Source organism: Arvicanthis niloticus, chromosome 1 (assembly GCF_011762505.2).
Source record: "Arvicanthis niloticus isolate mArvNil1 chromosome 1, mArvNil1.pat.X, whole genome shotgun sequence".
NCBI lineage: Eukaryota > Metazoa > Chordata > Mammalia > Rodentia > Muridae > Arvicanthis > Arvicanthis niloticus.
This window is the reverse complement of record NC_047658.1, coordinates 6,703,612-6,724,598: the sequence shown is the minus strand read 5'-3', so window position 1 is coordinate 6,724,598 and position 20,987 is coordinate 6,703,612. Positions and strand designations below refer to the sequence as shown.

Below are 20,987 nucleotides of genomic sequence, written 5' to 3'. Positions count from 1 at the left end.
AGAGGAGGCTGTCAGACCTGTTAAGGCCACTTGGCTCAGTGTTCTTGTGTTAATCAAATCTCTGGCCCAGCCATTACTCAAGGGGGAGGGATTCTTTATCTTGAGTAGAAACAGCAGACAATAGGGACTGTCTTTTAAGTGTAGTCATTCTAAAGGGGCACCTTTAGAAATATACAGCTGGGGCTGGAGAGATGGCTCAGTGGTTAAGAGCACTGGCTGATCTTCCATAGGACCTGGGTTCAGTTCCCAGCACCCACACAGTAGTTTGCAACTATCCCTAACTCCAGTTCCAGGGCATCCCATGCCCTCTTCTGACTTCTGAGGGCACAAGGCACGAACATGGCAAAACACGCATGCAGACAAATCTAAAATGAAACAAAATGCCAACACAGCTAACCTTACACTCTATCACACTGATTCTGCTGCAACTTTCCATACATGGGGTGAGGTAGGGTGGGGTTGGGTACAGGACAACATGGGGATGGGGAAACAGATGAGTACACAGGATGGACAAGGTATGGACCTGTGTTCCTCCGTAGCCTCTGGCTGCCAATCATCACATACACACTTCTTTCTGAAGAGAGCTGATGCTAACCCTATGGTCTGGATAGTCTTCCTAGAAGCCAGATTAGAAATTCCTAATTCAGACTTGAATGCTCTTGATCCTGGTCACTTCCCACTGCTGTGCCACCTGACTGACTCCACCTTGAGACTGAGGTCTTTCAAGGCAGAGCAACTTTCCTTTCTTCTGTTGTGTTCCCACACTGTTCACCGCTGGAGCACTCAACAACATTTACTGTATAGAAGGAGACATCCCAGGAGGCTGAAATCAGGATCTATGCTCTGAAAGTTCTCATCTGACAGTGAGCCTGAGGGGTGTCACATATTTTTCAGTGTGGGAGATAAAGTATGAAGTGACCCAAATACTTGTTTCCAAGAAGTTCAAGGCCTCCCAGAAAGGGAGGAGGGGGACAGCTGACAAGATAAGTTTTAACACCTGCCAGCAGCAATATGACTGATAAAAAAAAAAAAAAAAAAAAAAAAAAAAGTTAAAGGAAGAATGGTCAGGGATGTTAGCAGTATCAGAAGAGCGTTCAGGCAGTGACTCTGGGCTGTCTAGAGACAAATGATCCAGGCATGGAATACCAAGTGCAAAGGCTGAGCCCAGTGTGGCTGGAGCAGAGTGAGAGTCAACCAGTTCAGACAGGTGATGAGGGTGGATGGTGAAGACCCAGTGGTCATGGAAAGGATGTGGACTTTTACCCTGAGTGAGATGGAGTCCAGAGGGGTTCTCAGCCGGGAGGAAAATAGGTGTTCAGAGTCTCTTTGGTTACACGGGGGAAATGGTGAGGGCACAAGACCAATGAGGAGGGCGCCACAGACTTTCATCTGCCTCAACTTCTCAGAGTGCCCTGGAATACCAATGAGGTATCAGGTAGTCAGTCAGCCTGGAGCTGGGCACTGCTTCTCAACCACAATACAAATGATACCCCACAGGGTCTACATGATCTGGCCCTGATGATGCTTCCAGGCTCAAATAAACCTTGTTAAACTAATGACTGGAGTGTCACACACACACACACACACACACACACACACACACACACACACACACACAAATGCACGCACACATGCACAGCAACCTGAGCCTACTTCCTAGTTGTGTGACCTTAGAAAAGTGACTTCCGTTTGCCCACATTGTCCCCAGATTTGGAAAGGTCACTGCAGGTCCTGTCTTCTAGAACTGCTCACTCAAAATCTTTTTACTGGGAGGCTGGGTATGTAGAATACTTGCCTAGCATCTGAGATTTCTTGGACTCCATCCCCAGCACCAAGAGAACACAGAATTAAAAAGACAAAACCAACCAAGACTATTAACAGGGACAGGGAACTCTATACACTATATACTGGAGACCTCCTTCCCTGCCCCTCCACCTCTTCCTTCAACTCACTTGTCTGGAAAGCTCACCTGTCCTTTCTTGGCCTTATCAGCACCAGCCCCCTAACCTGTTACATTCTAGGCTACTGTTGCCTAGGGGCCTGCCACAAGCCATCTTTTTCCGGCAATGTACTTCCATGTTGTAGCAAAACTGGGCTGTGCACCTTCCTCTCATGTCCAGCTCTCTAGAGAACCAAATATCTTTGATAAATCAGTCTTAAACGGCATTCTCAAAATGACCACTGCTATCAGTTTCCCACAACAGGCTCTTGCTCACAGAAGTTCTGCACGGACCCACCATTGCTTGACCCTGGAAGGATGGCTGACTACTCTCCCTCCCTCCCCACCCTACTGCTGCACACCAGCACCATCCAATCAACCTGTACCATAGATCCTCCAACATCTGAGCCATAATGCCCTACAGTTTATTGAACAACAATCCCCAGCCATGTGTGCAGAGACTTCTGGGCTTTGTAGTTCCCAAGAAAAGTAAGCAAAGAGCTGGCCTTGTAGAACTCCATCTCCCAGGAATCACCACTACACTCCCCCCTTGTGCAAGAACCAGGTGATTCTTAGAAACTGGTTGGGAGACAGATGGTTCCAAATTGCCATGGAAACAAAAAAAAAAAAAAAAAAAAAAAAAAAAAAATCACTTACCTGGAGGTCAGGGAGAGTCTTTTGCCCGAGAATCTCAATACTGGCAATGACTGCAGAGTGGGGCTGGACATGGGTGGAGTAAAATCTGTACCCACTGTCTGTCTGCTCCCCCGATGGTACCTAAGGAGGCCTGCCAAATACATCCACAACCTACCGGATGCCTGCCTGACAGAACAAGAGCCACCTCTGTGTGGGCCCGGCTCTGTGGAAGCCCTGGCCGATGAGGGCAGACCAGCACAATTCCTAGCGATAGGCCAGGAGGCCTTCACCCTGGAAAAGGCAAGTACGGGCCAGGGTTCTTGTATCCAGGTTCCTCAGCCCACCAATCTCCTGCTGCCCCATGCCTGCACCAAGAACTATGATGTCCCCAGGAGGGATAGACCCACACCACAAAGCACCCCTTCCCCAGACAACCTTCCCCACCATGCCTCTGAGGATCAGGGGAGGGAGCCAAGGCCCTGCAAACGCTCAGGCAGGCATGTGAGAAAGCTTTTTACTGGGGGGTACAGCGAGGAGGAGCAAGGCCATCTCCCCCTACCTGCCCCCACCCCCTCCTAGGGCCCTGGGTAAGGGGGAATCTCCCCTCTACCGGACCACCACTGTCTTTGGTACAATAAATAGAAAACAGGGGGGGGGGGGAGGGGGACCAAGGGTCCAGTCTTAGCGGGGAGGGTGTGGCCAAACTCCTCTCCCTTGACCCCCTGCCCTGGGCCCCAGTCAGTGCAGGCCTCACCCACCCCAGCTGGGTAGCAGCAAGTCCAGTCAAGGGGAGAGATGAGGATGGGAGCCCAGGGCCCCCAGATGGGGGGGTATGGCTTCAGGAGGGGGCCCCAGGGAGGGGGCAGGGTCATGAGCTGGCTGCTGTGCTCTGGGGTACACCATGGAGGCCCAGGCGAGACCCCAGAGTGGCAGGGTCATCAGGGGGTGGGAGAGGTGGTCGACCTCCCGTCATCCGAGTCCGGAGGGCTGAGGCAGCCGGGTGCTGGGGGGCAGGTGCTGGATGAGGTGGAGAGCAGTCCGGAGGGCTGCCCACCAGGCTCACATCCATCAACTCGGGGGGTGGTGGTGATGTTGGTGATGGGGGTCGTCCAAGGCAACGGGGTTGTGGGGGTAACTGGGCCCCAGTCCCTGGCACTGTTGAGGCAGAGGTAGGGGCTTGATGTGTCTTGTGGGGCACATCACCCCCTGCCCAGGGGCGCAGAGGCTGGGAGGGTAGGACCTAAAAAAAAAAAAACAAAAAACAAAACAAAAAACAAAAAAACAAAAACAAAAACAAAAAAGCAAAGGAGACTTGGGTGGTTAAGATCAAGTCCCAGGCACCTGCCACCCACTTCCAAAGTCTCACAGCTCCAGTACCTGGGGGCTGTTCATCTCACAGTCAGTGATGGGGGGCCCTGGGCCCCCACAATATCGGTTGCTGTAGCGGTAGGCTCTGTTGTCGCTGGAGGAGCCACTGGAGCCTCCTAGAAGCACCAGGAAGACAAAGAGGACAGAAGTGGTAAGATGGAAGCAAGCTGTTCACCACCTAGACCCCAAGCTTAGACTTTGAGACCAGAGCAAGTGTGAAGGCTGTTAACAGCCCAATTTTGAAACCTAGGGTCAGAGTTTCATGGGTGGCTTGAGTCAGTTCTAAGGACAGAGCCTCCAGCCCCATTTCTGAGAGCCTGTTGGGTCACGTGGGACTGTCCCCCCACCCCCACCCTCAGAGCTAAGAATCTGCTAGTTCCAGGGGCTCTATGACAGAGGCCCAGTGGTTAGGCCACCCAGGATTGGTCCCTGTGGTGCACATCTGACATGGGGCACCCACCAGAGCTGGAGATGGAGCTGGCGGTGCTAGAGGAGGGGCAGGTGTCAAGGGCCGCCGGCGAGGTGGAGGCACTGCTGCCTGCCGGGCCCGTGTTGGTGGCCTCGTCGGCCGTGCGACGGAAGAAGCCATGCTGCAGAGCGCCCAGAGGGCTGATGCGGGCGGCCGGCTCATATTCCAGCATGCGCAGCACCAGGTCCTGGAAGCGGAGGTAGTCGGCGGGGCTGTGGCCCGGCTCCCCCGCCCGCCGGCCCCCGGGCCCGCCCGTCTGCACGCCCAGCACCTCCTGCAGCCGCCGTGTCCCAGGGCCCTGGTAATCCTGGCAGGGAGGGGGTGGGAGGGGGGGCAAGAGAGTGGCCGTCAGTGGGCAGGAGGGGCAGGGAAGACACACACGGGGGAAACAGAGGCACGAGAGAGAGAGAGAGGGAGAGAAAGCTAACAAGAGCTGTGGCATGGGACAGTGATGGGGTGGGCAGGGGAGGAAGAAAAGGACAGACAAAGGGGAGAGGAAGACAGGGAAAGACACAGGGAGGGGAGCCCCAAGTGTGAGTGAGGGGACACCCAGGGAGGGAAAAGTGGCACAGGGCAGGGGCCGCACCTTCCTGAGTTCCTTTGTCCTTCGTAGGGTCCAGCCACCCCCAGGCAGCCGCTCAAAGTACTTTCGAGCCTTGGGTGCCTGTTCCAGCATGGGTGCGGGAGGGATGCCCAACACCTCCACAATACGGCTCATCTGGTCCACCTGCGGGCAGGCGGCGGTCAGGGGCGCCAGGTGGCCAGGCTCCACCCCTCCACCTCCAGTACACCCCTTCCAGGGGCACACCTCATTAGAGCCACTGAAGAGGGGCTCTCCGGTGTGCATCTCCACAAGGATGCAGCCCAGGGACCACATGTCGATGGCCAGGTCATAGGGTGTACCCAGGAGCACCTCGGGTGAGCGGTAGAAGCGGCTCTGGATATACTGGTAGATCTGGGGGAGGGGACAGTAGTCAGGGCACCAGCTCCTCTGCTGGTTCCACTGGAAGATTCAATTGAAGACAAGCCCCTGCCTGAAAATAGGATGGAACTCCTAGGTTGTGAGGTTCTTAGCAGTGCTGCACAAGCCAGTCACTGTCTTGTCCATCAGCCTCCATTCCCAGCTCTGGTCCTTCTTGTTTAAGAGAGGCTGGCCACCGCATACTGTACTACATTAGTGTAAGCCCTAGGGCCTGGCCTGTTCGAATGCGGTTGTAAGGCTTCACGGTCCTCTACCTATGAGCGCAGTTAGCAAAGCGGCCTGAGGCTCGGATCACAACTGCAATCCTCTGAGGAGTGCCTGGCCCTTAGCTTCACCCTTTTCTTCTCTTCCTTGCTTGGTTTGTCTGTGCCCTGTCACCTCCCACTACCTCTCCAAGCGGGCCTCCCCATGCCCAGTATCATTTCTTGGCCATCAGCTTCCAGGGCCAAAACGAAGCCATCCCACCCCATCCCACTGAAGACACTGGCCCTGTCAAAACCGCACCCGCTGGCCAAGCTGGCAGGAGCTGCCAAAGTCCACGATCTTGATGGCACTGCGCTTAGGGTTGCAGAGCAGGATGTTCTCAGGTTTGAGGTCGCAGTGGATGATGCTGAGCTCGGGGGTGGCCAGAAAGAGCAGAGCTGTACAAAGCTGCTGGGCCAGCTTCCTTGTCAGGTTCAGTGACACTCCTCGAAAGTGTGTGTTGCGTAGGAGGTCATACAGGTTGTAAGACAGCAGCTCAAACACCAGGCACAGATGATTTCGGAACATGAAGTGCCGCTTAAGGTGCACTGCGGGCAACAGGTGACAGTGGGCAACAGGTTAGACACACTGACGGCAGGTGGCTTGGGACCACACAGTAACCATCCCTGGTAGACTGCAATGGGTCCTGAGGTGTTTCTACACTGATGCACTGGACTTCCAAGGCATGTTAATTCTCTTGAGCCTCTCACACCTTCCAGTTTTTACCAGAGGGAAGGGTTCTGCCAGCAGAAGCAGTGAGCATGACTGCAATCGCAGCAGTTGGAAAGATAGAGCAGAGGATGATGAGCTCAAGGCCAGCTTAGCTTACACAGTGAAGCCCAGAACAAAACAAAACAAACCCCAAAGGACGGTTTGACCTAGGGGTTTACACTATTGTAGGTTATGGGATGACCAAAGGGCGGCAGCATGTTTGCCTAGGACGCACAAGGCCCAGAGTTCAAGCCCCAGCACTGCAAAGGGAAATAAAAGGTACCATCCCCTCCTAAGAAAGCTTCAAAACAGCTCTATGCTTCCTCCTTTCATTTTACAACACTGAACCAGGTCTGGGGTGTAGGCATGGAGACCCAGGTCTTTGTACACTGATGCACGAAGACTATTAGCTCAAAGTCCATCTGGATATAGTTAGTAAGACCCTATCTCAAAATAGTCAAGTATGAAAAAGTCTGGAGATGTTCTGGGGTGGGGGTGGCTGAGGAGGACCTGCATGCCTAGTATATATGAAGCCCTGGGCTCGATCCCCAGAATAGCAAAACGAAATCTCCAAAAATAGTACCACCATCAAAACCTCCAAACTACCAAAGACCCTGCTTTTGTCTTTGCCGTGTCTACCCGTGTAGCAGGGATATACACTGGCTGTCCTCTTATTCAAGAGTCCCTTCCAGAGGGACTCAAGACTGGGACATATCTTAAGAGCCACAGCTAGAGACCACTGCTTCTCACATTATCAACTGTTGAGTCTGAACTGTCACCTCATGGATGTGACAGCTAGCCATGAGTGCCTCAGTTTCTCCAACATGTACACAAAGCTGCCCTGTCCCTCACCAGACTGGAGGGAGGGGGGAGGTGATTCATGGCAAGTGTTTGTAACAGAATTTGGCCCTCAGTGAGCACAAAAGAGAAATCACAGCCACAGCAGGAGCATCAGAGGTTGAGGAGCCTGAAGATCCCCGGTGGAGGTATCTGTACCAGAGGCACCCTGCCCCAGCCAGGCCCAGGTCTCACCTATGTAGTACTTCATCTCTGTATCATGCTGGTTCATCAGCTCCAGCAGCCGCAGCTCAATCTGTGCCTGGTTCAGGAAGGCCTTTTTGTTCTTGATGATCTTGATGGCCACCAGCTCCTGAGTCTGGTGGTCATACGCTTTCACCACCTTTGAGACAAGGAGAGTTAGCTGGGTAGGTGGGAGGCCCACCAGCCACTCCTTTCTAACAACTCACAGCCCAGTGCTCACATCCCTTGTACTGGATACAAAATAACAACAGTTCTCTTACAAGGAGTCTTGTGATTTATACTCAAACAGAACTAAGACGGGGGAACTAAGTGGCTGGCCCAGGACAGGACTTGCAGCAAGTGAACCACTTGGGGAGGAGGGAATGTTGGGTAACGTTAGTGGTTGTCTGCATCCAGGTACTGGATGAGTGGGGGAGTCCCACACCTGGCCAAAGGAGCCTTTGCCAATAAGAGAGTCAATCTCATAGCGCTCTAGCCAGCGCTCGCCACTGCGCACAATGTAATCGTGGTTGTCGTCGTCATAACCGTGGTTCAGGACCTTCTTCTCCTTTTTGGTGCTTGAGTCCTGGGGTGGTGCCTGTTGGGCCCGCCGCTTCTTCTTCGCATAGTATACCTGCTCAGGCAGCCAGGAAACCAGACCCTTGAGTGACCCAGGCAAGAAGCCCGGACCCTTTTCAACACCCAACCAGGGAATTCCATTCCCAACTCACCTCATTGATGTGCTTGTAGGTCTTGATGAGGTCCACTGAAAGCTTGCGCAGCGGGGCTGAGGCTGCATCCCGGAAGGCCAAGGGCAATCTCCGGGGCAGTAGCCGCACATCAGGCAATACCTGTGGTGGAGAGGAGCAGACACAGCACAGGCCTTCACCTCCAAGGCACTTCTAGGGAGAGAATGGGAAAGCTGAAGACTCATGTGACCATGGCCATGTTTCTCTAGCTCCACCCTATCCTATAGAACACAAGGACACACTGTGGGTTCCCCACTCATCTGCTCACTATATGAAGTAATTTACCTCTGACCAGGTCAATTCAATTCCAGGTCAGCCCTTCTGCTCCATATCTGGGTTCTGTCCCCCAAATCTTTGGAATCTTTGTACCTGAGGCCACTGTTTCTGGGAACCATGCCAATGAATTTTCTGTATCTCCATGTCCTTGCTCTCAAGTGTCTCTGCCCAGTTAAAAAGCTTTTGGATTGGGTCTCCCTGGGTCTCCCACTCCTCTCAGGTCATCTTCCTTCCAACCCTCTCTAGACTTCTTTCAGGCCCCTTACTTCAGACCTCTTTCTTGTTGTGAACACTGAGACCTGTGTTCCTGTCTGCTCTGTGCCAGTGACAGTTCTGAACTAAAGACACACATTACACTTTACTTCAAAACCATGCTGTGAGAGAGGGCAGGCCATGGAGAAGCTCAAGAATTCAGTCCTCAGCAGGAATAAGGGTGGAATCTTCAGAGTCCAACTACCTGAAACTCTTCCAGTATTGTGAGGCCTCCAAAATCCCCAGAGATCCTCCAACAATCATGCTGTTGTCTAGAGACCCTTCAATCCTCAGGCAGGTGAGAAGCCAGCTGAATGCCTACCTGTGTGTGTTCCTGGGGCCCCGGAAAGCCAGAGAAGGGACCATGGCCTGGTGGGACGGCCATGGTGGGCTCAGAGGGCCGCAGGGGTGTGAGGCCTGGAGCGGGAGCCCGGCCGGGGGGCGCCTTCTCGCATCCTGCACCTCGGCTGCCACCGCCGCTGAGACCTGAGAGCAGGTAGGAAGTGGGAAGACAACATGGAACAAGAAGGCATATAGGTCAGGGTCAGTTAGAGAAGAGGTGGACATGAGTTAGGGGGCAGGCCTGGGGTGGGGGTGGGGGGACAGGGAACAGGGCAAGGCACCAGCACCAGGTAGCCAGTGCAAACAGAAAACAGAAAAGTGAACTAGCACAGCCATGGCTCTCAACAAATGACAAGCCAAATAAATGAATGAGGCATCACATCCAGAAATGTAAAAGGAAGCGACCAGAGCCAGATGGGTGGGAGAGAGTGGGTACAAGGCCAGGGGAGGAAGATAGAAACAAGGCAAGAATTACAAGAGCAAAAGAGAAGGCAGAAACCATGTTGGGTCTGGGGAATAGAATTCAGTTTTTCTTTGAAATTCTGCTGGTGGTCAGCCTGAGTTCCTCAGATAAGGCCCCGCCCTCACACAGTCTTCCCTCAACACCGAGGGCCTAATTTCAAGCCTGGTCTACCCACTAGTTCTTTCTACTCTAAAGAACATAGCAGATTTCCTAGCAAAACCAAGGTTATCTGAGAACTTCTTGACATTCAAGCTATAGATGTCTCAACCACCATAGCACACTTTCCCCCAGGACCGACTCATACTTCACCCAGACCACTCCCTGCTCCCTATAGAAGGTCTTCCACACCAGGAATCCTTCTAAGTAGTCTATATTTATCCCATTAGGATTTCCCCATTTCTCCAAGACCCCTACTCCTCAGGAAAACAAGGGAGAGCTATCATTTCTCAACATCTAAGAGTCACGTTTTTTTTTTTTTTTCTTCCTTATCCTGGGATCCTTGCTATCTCCTCTATTTCTAAGTCGGGTCATTCCACAATTGAGCCTATTCCTAGAAGGGCCCAACAGCCAAATCCCTGAATATCGCACAAGACTTCACTCCCTGAAAGTGTCCTTCGGAACAAAATCCCCTCCCTAGGAAGCTCCCTCTTGTCAGAGTCCCTTCTGTGCTATGTCTTGCTACTCCAGGCTCCCTTTATTGGGGCTTCACAGATAAACAACCTCTTCCCGAGCCTCCCCCCTCCCCCGCCAGGACCAGCTCTTCCAGCTCCCACCCCTACCCGGGTCAGGGCTGGCGCTGGGCCCATGGGGGGCTGGAGTGCGATGGGGGCCCCAGTGAGGTGGGCGAGCGGCCAGCATAGCGGCGGTGGCGGCGGCGGCGGCAGCGGTGATGAGGTGGCCGCCTGTCCCCAGCCCGGCTAGCCTAGCCAGCCCCGCGGCGGTGAGGGCAAGCGGGACAGGCGGCCCGGTGGGTGACAACAGCAGCCGCCGCCACTGCCACCGAGGGGGAGGGGCGGGGAAAGGAGGGGACGAGGGTCAGACCAGGGCACGCGGGGGATGGGGACAGCAGGTGGACGGGGGAGGGGCGGGTTAACCCTCGCCCTACGGCCCAGCCCCGCCCCGCGTGGCCACCCGCCCCCAGGGACCCTGGCGTCCCGCCCCCCACCCGGCAGGCCCGCCCCAGCCGGTCGAGTCCCGGCGGGCGGGGCCCAAGTGAACCCGGCAGGCCGCACCTCCCATGGCAACAACCATGCCATTGGTTGTTGCTGCCAAGAGCTTAACCAATTAGCACTCAGGGCAGCTGTTGCTAGGCGACAGCGAAGCGGCCAGCGCAGCCGAGCCCAAACAAAGGGCGGGAGTGGGGCCGGGTTGCCCCCTCCCAGACACCCTTTCAAGACGACTCCCTCGGGCTCAGCCCCTTCCAGGAATCTGGCTGTTAAGTGTCGGGCTCCGCTGCACTGGCCCAAAGCCCCCACCTTTCCCTTGCTAAATCTCGCGGGGATGGGCAGGGCGGATCCCGGCCTGCCCCCCACCCAAGTGTGCCACCCCGCCCGTCGCAGCACCGTTACCTGAGGGCGTGGGTAAGGGGATTCAAACTGCTCGGGGAGCCCGAGCTCAGACCTGCCCACTGGCTGAGGGTGTTCGGCGGACGCGGCGAGCCAGGGCCCCGATTACCCAGTAATGCAACCAGCAAAATGGCGACCACAACAAACCGGCCCCCCTACCCCGGCTCCGCCCCCACATCCCTCACGTGACCTAGTGGAACACTCTACGCCTGCGCCTTAAGGGTGCAGAGCCGCGCACGTGCGTAGCAGGCACCAATGGAGCATGCACCATGTGACCGGATGAAACTTTCCAGGAACCACCCCCCAGCACCCAGAAAGTTGATCATGGGCGCATGCGTCTTGAGGCCACTGAGCAATCAGCACCAGACAGGGAAGACAGATGAGTCTTTTAATAGAAAAACAAAAAAACAACTCCCCCTCAAAAAACCAAAAGCCACACGTGCAACAGTAGCAACACACATTTCTTCAATCCAGACAGCTCTGAGTTTCAATTCTTCACCTTGGGAGGTGGCCTGTGAGGAAATCAGAGGAGGTGGAGTTGTAACCATTTTTAGCTTCCCAGACCCAGGAAGCTCCGGCTGCAAGTAATGCAGAGGTCTATTCTGGTACTTACCTGTACACACCTACAACCACAGCGTGGTCTCGTTCATAAGGCTCCAGTGTCAACTGCTCCTGGGGCTTCATGTTCTCTTGCTGCATCTTCTTCACTTCAGATGCAAACACAGCTTCTGCTGAGGCCGTGGAGTCAATGCAGTTGGCCTAGAGAGGTAAAAAGACTTTAAGCTAAAAGTATGTCTTTGTTACAGATTTGGAGACACAGGCTTAGCCAATTTCCTAACTTCATTAAAGAAGTTTTAATTTGGCTCACATTGGAAACAGGTTGTTTCATTTATCTAAGGCAGTGTTTAAAGTTAGTAATTTTCTTTCAATCCCGAAAGCCCAGCTAGCAACAACCGAACAAATGTAGCAATAGGCTGACCAGTTTTGAACATGGTGAGGATGCCTATTTTAAAATAAACATGTTTTGAAAAATGTACATGCTGCAGTTAATATTTTTGCTACCCCACAACCTGTTCCAAATGCTTAAGTTTACCAATCTTTACTTCAATCACAAAGAGGACTAATAAAGAAACCAAGTCAAACAGGCTAAGGAACACGCTTACACACGAGACCAAGCACCCACACCATGCTCTGTTGCTTCTCAACCTTACACTGCAAGACCCATACCTTAATGGAAATCACAAAGTGTCCTCCATTCCGCAGGAAGGTGTGGGCATTCAGGGCCACAATCCGGGTTTGGTCTGGCTGGGCCACATCAGCAAAGATGACATCCACCATTGCTAAGGAAAAAGGGGACAGCAGTTACAAACTGAAGCCAGTAGAGAGCTTCCCAGAGCCTCCCAAAGGGGCCTGTGCTCCTTCACCACCAAGGTTCCAGGGACTCTCCTGCCTCCAGTCTTACTCCCCACCACAAAGCCTCCCTCCAAAGCACCCCAAAGGTGGAACCAGAACCCGAAAGTCACATCACTCATCCACTCCTCTTGTAAATCAACAGTTGCCACCTACTCTGTGGCCAGCCCTGGGCTGGGCGTGGGGGATACAGAGACGAGTCAGACCCGGACCCTGCCCTCGAGATCCTCCCGGGTCTGGGGGGAGACAGACATGTCATCAAAAAGACAAATAAATGTGAGCAGTTAAAGACAAGACGTGGGCAGGGCTGTCAAATGACAAGGACCAGAGGAGGGCTGAGTGCACTGAGAAAAATGCACAGGAAAAAAAAAAAAAAAAAAAAAAACAACCAAAACCCTATAAAACCCAAACAACAAACAGTGCAATGGAAAGGTAATGTTTTAAGGTAGCGTTAAAACAACAACAACAAATGCGATGGAGTGAAAACGCCCTTTAAGGATTTGTAAAGGCGGTATCGAGTACCTCTGGAGGAATTCATGAGGCTCTCCACTTTTATACTAGACATTTGAAGTGTTTTTAAAAAACAAAGCCATTGGGTCATACTTGCTGTGGTCAGGGCTGGAATCTCATCAGATAATGGCTTTAAAACACAAACCAGGCAGTGTCAAAAAGGCAGCAAGTGTTAGAGGGGAGCAGAGCTGACCCGACAGGCTCCACCTGCAGCTCCTCACCGCTGCAGTGAAGAGGCCTGCTCCCACTTTAACTCCACCTAATTCAGACTCCATCGGCATCCTCTGGGAAACATGCAGTGACTTATCCTACCTCCCCTGGGCCACCCTCAAGGCTCTCACCAATAAGCATGCGGTATTTGTGTGGGTGCCGAGCATCTTCAATTACAGGAATAATGTTGGTCCTCTTCTTGGCTAAGTTGATGAGGTCACGTCCAGAGCGGTGGGAGAACTCAACTGCGTAGACCAGACCATCCTACAATCAATCCAACACCAATGAGCACACACTGGTGCTCTAGCACAGCCAACACTCGGCTTGGGTGCCACCTGTAGCAGGATCTCAGATCCGCAATCAAAACCCTGCTTTGAAATAACTATCATTATGTCTACAGACCAGAAGAATAAATGGGCCCAGTGATGAGAAGTCATGAGCCATGTTTATTCACAAACAACCAAGCTTTAAGATCCCAATCTGACCGTGAGGCTAGGCTCCCAACACAGGGTAAATATCCAGGCATCCAGGGTAAACAGAGATGAAGAAGCAGAGCTCAGAGCATTTGCAATGGACCAGCACTTACAGGAAATATCTAATTTTCTGAGCAATTTTCGTCTCCGAGGGTTAACCTCTACCTCAGAGAGCTCAGGTGCCTTACTGAAGCCACACGCCGGCAAATGCCTACAAGTCTGAGTACTGTTGCTGTTTGTTTTTAGATGAGATCTAACTATATAGCTTAGGCTAGGATGACAAAGGCGTGTGCTTTCACTAACTAAACAGTCTATAATTCAGTCAAACAACAAAAAGCTGTCAAGTGAGACACCCCCAAGAAGCAGGTGCTCTCTGCACTGGGATCCTATACCTCCAGAGAAAAGAACTTCATTAGCAGAACCCAAAGCTGCGACAGAACCCAGTGTTAGCATACCTGCCTAGCATTTCAAGAAGTCCTAGGTCCAACACCCAATACTGGGTAGGGCTGGGGAGTTGGGGGCAAGGGCAAAAAACTAGGTTTTGGGGACATGAATGTTTTGCTTCTGTGTGGAAGGCAATGTGAGATGCCACTCCCACAGGAACTCTACCCATCCCATTTTTTTCCTTTTTTTTTTTTGGAGATGGGTTTTTGTGTAGCTCTGGCTATCCTGGAACTCACTGTGTAGACCAGGCTGCTTTTGTCTTCTCGGTGCTGAGATTAAAGGCATGCACCACCAATGCTAGGCCTATCATGTTTTTGAGACAAGGTCTCTCACTGGTGCTGCTGGCTCAGCAGGCACCAGAGACTGGCCTTCTGCTGCAATATGAGGGCATATACCGCCACACCTGCTTAGTTTCATTTTTTTAAAATGCATTCTGAGATCAAAACCAGGTCTTTATGATTGTGTGGCACAAGCACTTTTAATGACTGTCACCCCTTTCAGCCCTTGGACATACATTTTTCAACCAAAATAGTTTGGCATCTACATTCCCAGCTCTGGGTTACTTTAACACTGACTATCCTCTTTGGCTCACAATTAATATCAGGAACCCAGGAGTGGTATTGAAAGAAACTCTGCTTCAAGCTGTCCCTGTTGCAGAACGAGGGATGAGCCTGGCTTCATTTACATCACACAGTACAGGGAAATAAACAGGCCCAGTTCCCTCTATCCCCAACACCTGTCCACTCACCGGGCCGACAATATCAGAGACGTGGGAGACAGTGGTGCCTGAGGCTGCCCCAAGGTACAGCACCTTGGCCCCCGGCTTGATGTGGATCTGGTCTACACCGCCCAGGATTGCTGCTGCCAGCTTGGAGCGGAAGGGGTTCCAGGCTCGGTACTCAATTTTGTCATCTCCTTCCTGAGCCAAGAGAGATGGGGACAGAATCAGTGCTGGGTTCTTGTGCAGGACACCATTCATTCCCTGTAACCCTAGGGCCCTCAAAAGAAACAGTACATTCCAATCGCTATGTAAGCACCAAATGTAGACGTACAACAGGGACCAGGACAGAAGCCAGTAAACACGCAAGTGAAGACAGAACTGGGTACTAGGCATTATGTCCTGTCCCAGCACATAGGCTCTGGAACAACAGTGAACAGGACATATATCCTGCCCTGAGAGATAAGCACTCATCGAACTAACTAAATGCAAACTGACACAGGAGATGGTGACAGGCTACAGAGAGCAAGCCAGGAGAATATGAACCAGAACAGAGCAAGGAAAATATGAAAAAGAAAAAACGAACCAGGAGGGCGTGGGATACTTTTAAACCAGATGTGGAGGTGGAGGGAGCCACCAACACCATCCTGGGAAGAACAATCCAGGCACAGAGTGGGAGGTGAGCAAGGAGGCCCGTGGTTGGCCATAGCGACAAGGACAGGAGAGAGCTAGGGCTGTGGCAATGAGGACAGCTTAGACAAGGAGGGTGATGTAGTACAGCCTCATCAGAAGGAGCAGGCAATGCCTGACCCGAGACAGAGGACAAGGAAGCAGTTTAGTATGGAGCTGTGAGACAAGGCCAGGGAACTGAGAGCTGCTGCAGCTATAAGGCCACAGCCTGCTTTACACATTAAGACACCCCCCAGCCGTCCTGTGTAGGACACCATAGCAAGAAGACTGGATAGCAGGCAATGCTGTTAACTGGGGCCTGGTACTTTGGACAGGGGTCCAGGACTCACTGAAATAGAGACTCTCTTTTCTCCGTACACAGATTCTCCAGGGACCAGATTCTTTGTGACAAGGGCATCCTCCTTTCCACGACAGATAAAGACACCTGGTGAGGGAGGAGAGCAGAGTGTGGCTGGGGTCAGTGTAGCCATGGACCACCTCTGGCTGTAGCCAATTTCCCACCTGCTACACTCACCTTCATGCCGATGCGGCTCCACCATCACATTCTTCCCTGACTGGTTTCCTCTCTTGCCTCCCCGGCCACCACCTCGACCCCGGTTGCCCCCAGACTGGAAGCCTCCACCTGTAAGAGAGAGCTGCAGTAGGGGAGGGAGGCCCCCATGTCTCTCCTCCCTGCATCCTTCGATAACCTGTTCCAAAACCCCACGTCAACCATACTCACCTCGGCCACCTCCACCTCCTCGTCCCCTGAAGCCACCACCTCCTCCACCTCGACCTCGACCCCCACCGCCAAAGCCTCCTCGTCCACCGCCGAAGCCTCCTCGTCCTCCTCGTCCTCCTCCTCTACCTCCTCGGTCACCAAAGCCGCCTCTGCCACCAAAGCCACCCCCACGGGGGCTGAAACCTGTAGCAAAAATGGAAACAGGGATTAGGGCAACGGAGCTTAAGAAGTTAAAGGACCCTTACCTGTCAGGTCCACAAACCTGAGACATCAGCAAGCACAGGGCTCTGTGCTCGGAGCCAGAACCCATCCAATGTCCCATCAGCAGAACAGACACAGAAGAATAGTAATCAATAATGGAAGTGACTTTCAGTTTGTACAGCAGATGGATAAATGGGAACCTCCCAGAAGTGAAGAAACAAATCACAGAAAACTAAACCCAACGAGAGTTTTCTTGAAATATGGTGTCAAGAAGTCCAAGCTGGCCGGGCGGTGGTGGCGCATGCCTTTAATCCCAGCACTTGGGAGGCAGAGGCAGGCGGATTTCTGAGTTTCAGGCCAGCCTGGTCTACAGAGTGAGTTCCAGGACAGCCAAGGCTATACAGAGAAACCCTGTCTCGAAAAACCAAACCAAACCAAACCAAACCAAACCAAACCAAACCAAACCAAACCAAACCAAACCAAACCAAACCAAGAAGTCCAGGCTGGCTGTGAAGTTACCACCTCCCAAGTACTGTGTTTACAGGCCTGCATCACTACGGGGCCACTAAAGGCAAAACATGACAGATTATCTAATTAGGGACGAGGCAGAATGTAGGTATTCTCGCTTTCTTGGTGGGACAGCTTCACACAACTCATTTTATCCCATTTTATCAGTGAGCCCTGCAAACACATTTGCCAGCAACAAAATCTGCTATGCCTTCACAGCATCTTCAAGACCTCTCCATAAAGTACCAATCCCCTGATGGTGCTCAGTCCTGCTCATCCATCTCCCTGCTTTCAAGACTGCAGTATCCCTCCCAGCACAGGGAAGTCTCCAAATTGTCCTTTTAAGGATGAGCAGTGGTCTAGAGGGGCAGGCTAGAGCACAACAGTACAACAGCTTGGGCTTAACCCAGGCACAGCAGCCCATGCCCCAAACTCCAGAAGACCCCAGTGGGCCTCATGGAGAGCCCTTGCTTTGAAAGGAGAACCGTTGGGCTGGGGATACAGCTCAGAAGCAGAGTGTTCTAAGGGCCTGCTCCTGGGCCGCCAGCTACAGGCCGCAGCAAACACTGTCCATTAAGCAGCAAGCAGTGCATGGGACTGGACTCAATGAGGTTACTGGGTGATACTTAGCTTTTCTATGATGGTTCCAAAAACCTTTTTTTCGTATTATTGGAGGTGGGGCACATGAGTTTATCTGAATACACAGCTTGAAGAATAGGGGTGGTTCAAAATGGTCTCACTTGATGTAAACTGCCAGGTAAAAACCTGCTCAAGTTTCTGTCTCAGCCTTGCAACTAACTATACCCCATTGACAGCTTCAAACATTTTTTTGTTTTTTAAACTTACTGTCATCTTTTAAACTATGAACATTAGTGTTTTGCCTGCATGTATATCTTACAGATGGTTATGAGCTGCTATGTGGGTGCTGGGAATTGAAGCAGGGTCCTCTGGAAGAGCAGCCAGTGCTCTTAACCTACAGCCTCCTGTTGTTTTTGAGTCAAGGTCTCACTATGCATCCCTGACTGCTCTAGAGCTCCCATGTGGACTACATGGAGCTTCAAACTCAAGAGCTACACCTGTCTCTCCCCCAAGTGCTGAGATTAAAGGACTGAGCCACCTCAACAGTATTCCTAATGGTATCTGAAACAACAACAACAAAAATGAACTTTGTTCTTTTTATTTTTTGTTTGCTTCACTTGGGCTGATCACTGTAGCTCTAATATGCCAGGCCCTGAGTTCAACTCCCCAGAATACAAACCAAACAAAAGCCTGTGCAACTTGGTATCTATTTCTAACTTTAGTTTAAAAAAAAAAAAAGATTTACTTATTTTTTTTAATATATTATGTGAGTACACTGTCACTGTTGTCAGACACACCAGAAGAGGGCACTGGATCCCATTACAGATGGTTGTGAGCCATCATGTGGTTGCTGGGAATTGAACTCTCCACTTCTGGAAGAGCAGTCTGTGGTCTTAACCCCTAAACTATTTCTCCAGACCCCTCTAACTTAAGTTTTTAAGTTAACTGTTTCATCTTCAGAACTCTCCGACACTCCCAAGCCCGTTTCTACTCACCACCCACAATAAAATCAGAATTGTTTTATTTGCCATGAATCCCTGAAAAGGGGCTGCCCCCCCCCCCCCCGGTCCCTGCAAGACCCTAATGTACAGCCCAAATTGAAACCCATCATGGCTCCCACCTGCAAACAGCTGGCTTTGAAATCTCATGTGAATTACCCCCTCTTTCCAGCTCCTGCCAACAGGAGCACGGCACTCCTTTGCCTGCTGCACTTGGGTGTCTGACTAAGTGGTAGAGACTCAGTCCACTCTGGCTGTGCCGTGTTTTCTTGTCACATTATGTTCAATACTTTCCCTCTACTTGCGCCCACAAGTGCCAAATGTACAATGTGGACACTGACAGATCAGTTAGCAAATGTCTGATGATGACTTTGAGACAGGTCTCTAGCTGCACTGTACAACGGAGGATCAATCTGAATTTCTGAACCACTTGTTTTCATCCAGAAGAGAATGGTGTCCCGCAGCTCGTGCGGAAAGGAGGATGGCCATACCACGATTACTCAAGACCCTTAAGTAGCAACGGTGCATGGGAATGTTAGAAAAATCAAGTAACTGTATTCACAAGAGTACTTAGGAGAGGAGCCACTAGCCAGGGCTGTGAGACTCAACCCAGCCCTGGCAGAACAGAGAGCTGGCAAGTTGTAGGTATCCTCATGGGGACCAGTGGATAGCAGGGTCAACATAATACTCAACCTGTACCAGGATCCATTTCTGGTCCTGAGGTTTTTAGGAAAATGAACCAAAAGGATTCACTAGTCAAGAAGACTCTTATGTCCACACACAGTCTGCTATTTTAGAATCTGCTTCCCACTTCAAAACTAGCAATTCCAGCAGGGTGAGGTATCACATGCCTGCAATCCCACCACTTGGGAAGCCAAGTCTGAGGCCAGCCTAGTCTATTACAACAAGATGTCATTTCAACACACAAACATAAAAATAAAGGATCTTGGTAAGAAATGTCCACCATAATCTGTAGCACACCCCTGTTAAACAATCTCCCCCAAAGCTGCTTCTGTACTCAAGACACAAACCGTCACCGATGATTGAACTACTAGAAACTACAATTCTCATTCTATCATTTGATAGAGAAAGGTTGGGGGAAAGCACAGATCACAGGATGCCAGCAGAACATACAGACTAGCAATCCCTCCACCCTACTTCACCAGACTTCCAGAACAGAGCACAAGATATTCAACACGTATGGAGGGAGAGATGGGTTATTATGCCCTGCAGTGATTTACTCTCATCTTGTCTACAGGAACACGCGCACACACACACCAGACAAAAAACCTGCAGCAGTGAAAACTGACCCTCCGGCAACCGTGAAAAGCTCATGTTATCACTAATGTAGCACAAACTGGTGTCCAACTCACTAAATGCCTCTGCTTGCCGTGAGCTAGGATTGACAAGCAGTGTTGTTACAGCCCAGAGTAAACCTACCACCAAGAAATCCACTTATTCACTAAGAATTCAAGAGAGAAACGGGAACTTCCTATTGTCAAAGCCAGAACTCTCGCCATCCATCCGAAAAACGCGGGAAAAGCATGAATACATTTGTCAGGCCAGGCGTGGTGGCGCACGCCTTTAATCCCAGTGCTCTGGAAGGAGAGGCTGGTGGATGCGGGCCAGCCAGCGTCACGTGGCAAGACGCTCTCAAAAACCAAACCAAAAACCAACCCCTCTCATTTCCAATCACCCACCCTGCTAAAGCCGGGCTAGTAGTCTCTCTCGCTACAGAGCAGGGACTCCCAGGTCCCCAGATTCTCTACTCCTACAAGCCTTGGGCCCCGCCCCTCCCGGAAGCGCGGCGAGCGCCAGCTAGTGCTCGCGAACGCCGTTCACCAGAGCCGGAGGTCCTCATTGATCAGGGTGAAGCTGGGTTGAGGATCAAAGTATCGGTGACGGGGAGTGACAGAGGGAAGGCTTGGGGTAGGGACAGGGGGCCTTTCTATCTGCGACTCAAGTCGGATTCCCCCAAAGCCACGCTCGGCGATCCAAGCCCCAGCTCTGGGTCAGGGTCTGGAGGGCCGCACGGGCCGGTCTGAAGCCGCAAGCCTGTAGGCCGGTCGGTGAGCCGAGCTCTCAGCCACATGCCCCCGGCCTCAAGCAGCCGTGGTCCCCGCCCGCCGTGCCTAGAGCCCCCGACTCTTGCCCGCACCGCGGTCTCTACCTGGCTTCATCACTGCGTTCTGGTGGCGCGACTCAGACAACCTGCTGCGTCCCCGACTCCACGAGTCTCAGGCTTTCGCACGTGGAAAGGAGCGCCTGCGCGCGGTGATGCGCGGCGCGTGACGGAAGCGCGTAGCCACGCCCCTTACGTGAGCCTCCTCTCTCCCGGAAGTTGGAGTCGGCGGCGCCTTGGGTGGGAATTCTGGGTTGTCTGCCCGGTCTGTTTTTTCGCTCCTTGCTTTTTCCCAGAGTGGCAAATTTTATCACAAATGCGCTGCGACTTTCCCTCTCATTTGTGCTAGCACTCTAGGAATTAGGGGTTACACTCAAACTGAGTTTTTA

General features: G+C 52.1%; 2 protein-coding genes and 1 long non-coding RNA gene across 14 annotated transcripts; all 3 read right to left on the bottom strand.

Annotated features, from left to right (window-relative positions):
• Positions 1 to 1,272: 1,272 nt before the first annotated feature.
• Positions 1,273 to 2,736, bottom strand: LOC143441649 (uncharacterized). The gene is made up of 2 exons (XR_013109207.1): positions 2,597 to 2,736; positions 1,273 to 1,412 (listed from the first exon to the last, which is right to left on the bottom strand). It is a non-coding gene; the product is annotated as an uncharacterized LOC143441649 (long non-coding RNA).
• A 339-nt stretch (positions 2,737 to 3,075) lies between these two features.
• On the bottom strand, positions 3,076 to 11,225 carry Dyrk1b (dual specificity tyrosine phosphorylation regulated kinase 1B). 12 transcript variants are annotated; one of them, XM_034519795.2, is made up of 12 exons: positions 11,019 to 11,225; positions 8,968 to 9,131; positions 8,100 to 8,270; positions 7,814 to 8,002; positions 7,381 to 7,528; positions 5,899 to 6,185; positions 5,221 to 5,367; positions 4,999 to 5,139; positions 4,684 to 4,719; positions 4,404 to 4,599; positions 3,953 to 4,059; positions 3,076 to 3,815 (listed from the first exon to the last, which is right to left on the bottom strand). In XM_034519795.2, exons 2-12 carry the CDS (start codon positions 9,028 to 9,030, stop codon positions 3,444 to 3,446), a joined length of 1,857 nt encoding a protein of 618 aa, XP_034375686.1. In that variant the 5' UTR covers positions 9,031 to 9,131; positions 11,019 to 11,225; the 3' UTR covers positions 3,076 to 3,443. The 12 variants fall into 12 exon arrangements, with proteins under 12 accessions (XP_034375686.1, XP_034375694.1, XP_034375709.1 ...); XM_034519803.2 differs by having other exon boundaries at positions 8,100 to 8,219; positions 11,019 to 11,183; XM_034519818.2 differs by lacking the exon at positions 11,019 to 11,225 and adding an exon at positions 10,230 to 10,451 and having other exon boundaries at positions 3,076 to 3,730.
• Positions 11,226 to 11,389: 164 nt separating this feature from the next.
• Fbl (fibrillarin) lies at positions 11,390 to 20,769 on the bottom strand. Its single transcript, XM_034491223.2, has 9 exons — positions 20,647 to 20,769; positions 16,192 to 16,374; positions 15,985 to 16,092; positions 15,800 to 15,894; positions 14,811 to 14,981; positions 13,277 to 13,409; positions 12,243 to 12,355; positions 11,629 to 11,774; positions 11,390 to 11,527 (listed from the first exon to the last, which is right to left on the bottom strand). The coding sequence occupies exons 1-9, from the start codon at positions 20,654 to 20,656 to the stop codon at positions 11,503 to 11,505; spliced, it is 984 nt and encodes a 327-aa protein (XP_034347114.1). The 5' UTR covers positions 20,657 to 20,769; the 3' UTR covers positions 11,390 to 11,502.
• Between the last annotated feature and the right edge of the window lie 218 nt (positions 20,770 to 20,987).

Coding starts and splice junctions, on each gene's coding strand:
- Dyrk1b (XM_034519787.2), bottom strand. CDS start 10,308: ATGCTGGCCGCTCGCCCACCTCACTGGGGCCCCCATCGCACTCCAGCC. Junction 8,271..8,967: donor GGCCCCAGGAACACACACAG/GTAGGCATTCAG, acceptor TTCTCTCCCTAG/AAGTGCCTTGGAGGTGAAGG. Junction 5,368..5,898: donor CCTGCCAGCTTGGCCAGCGG/GTGCGGTTTTGA, acceptor CCCCTCCCCCAG/ATCTACCAGTATATCCAGAG.
- Fbl (XM_034491223.2), bottom strand. Junction 14,982..15,799: donor AAAAGAGAGTCTCTATTTCA/GTGAGTCCTGGA, acceptor CTCTTGGCTCAG/GAAGGAGATGACAAAATTGA. Junction 13,410..14,810: donor TCTCTGATATTGTCGGCCCG/GTGAGTGGACAG, acceptor GATTGATTGTAG/GATGGTCTGGTCTACGCAGT.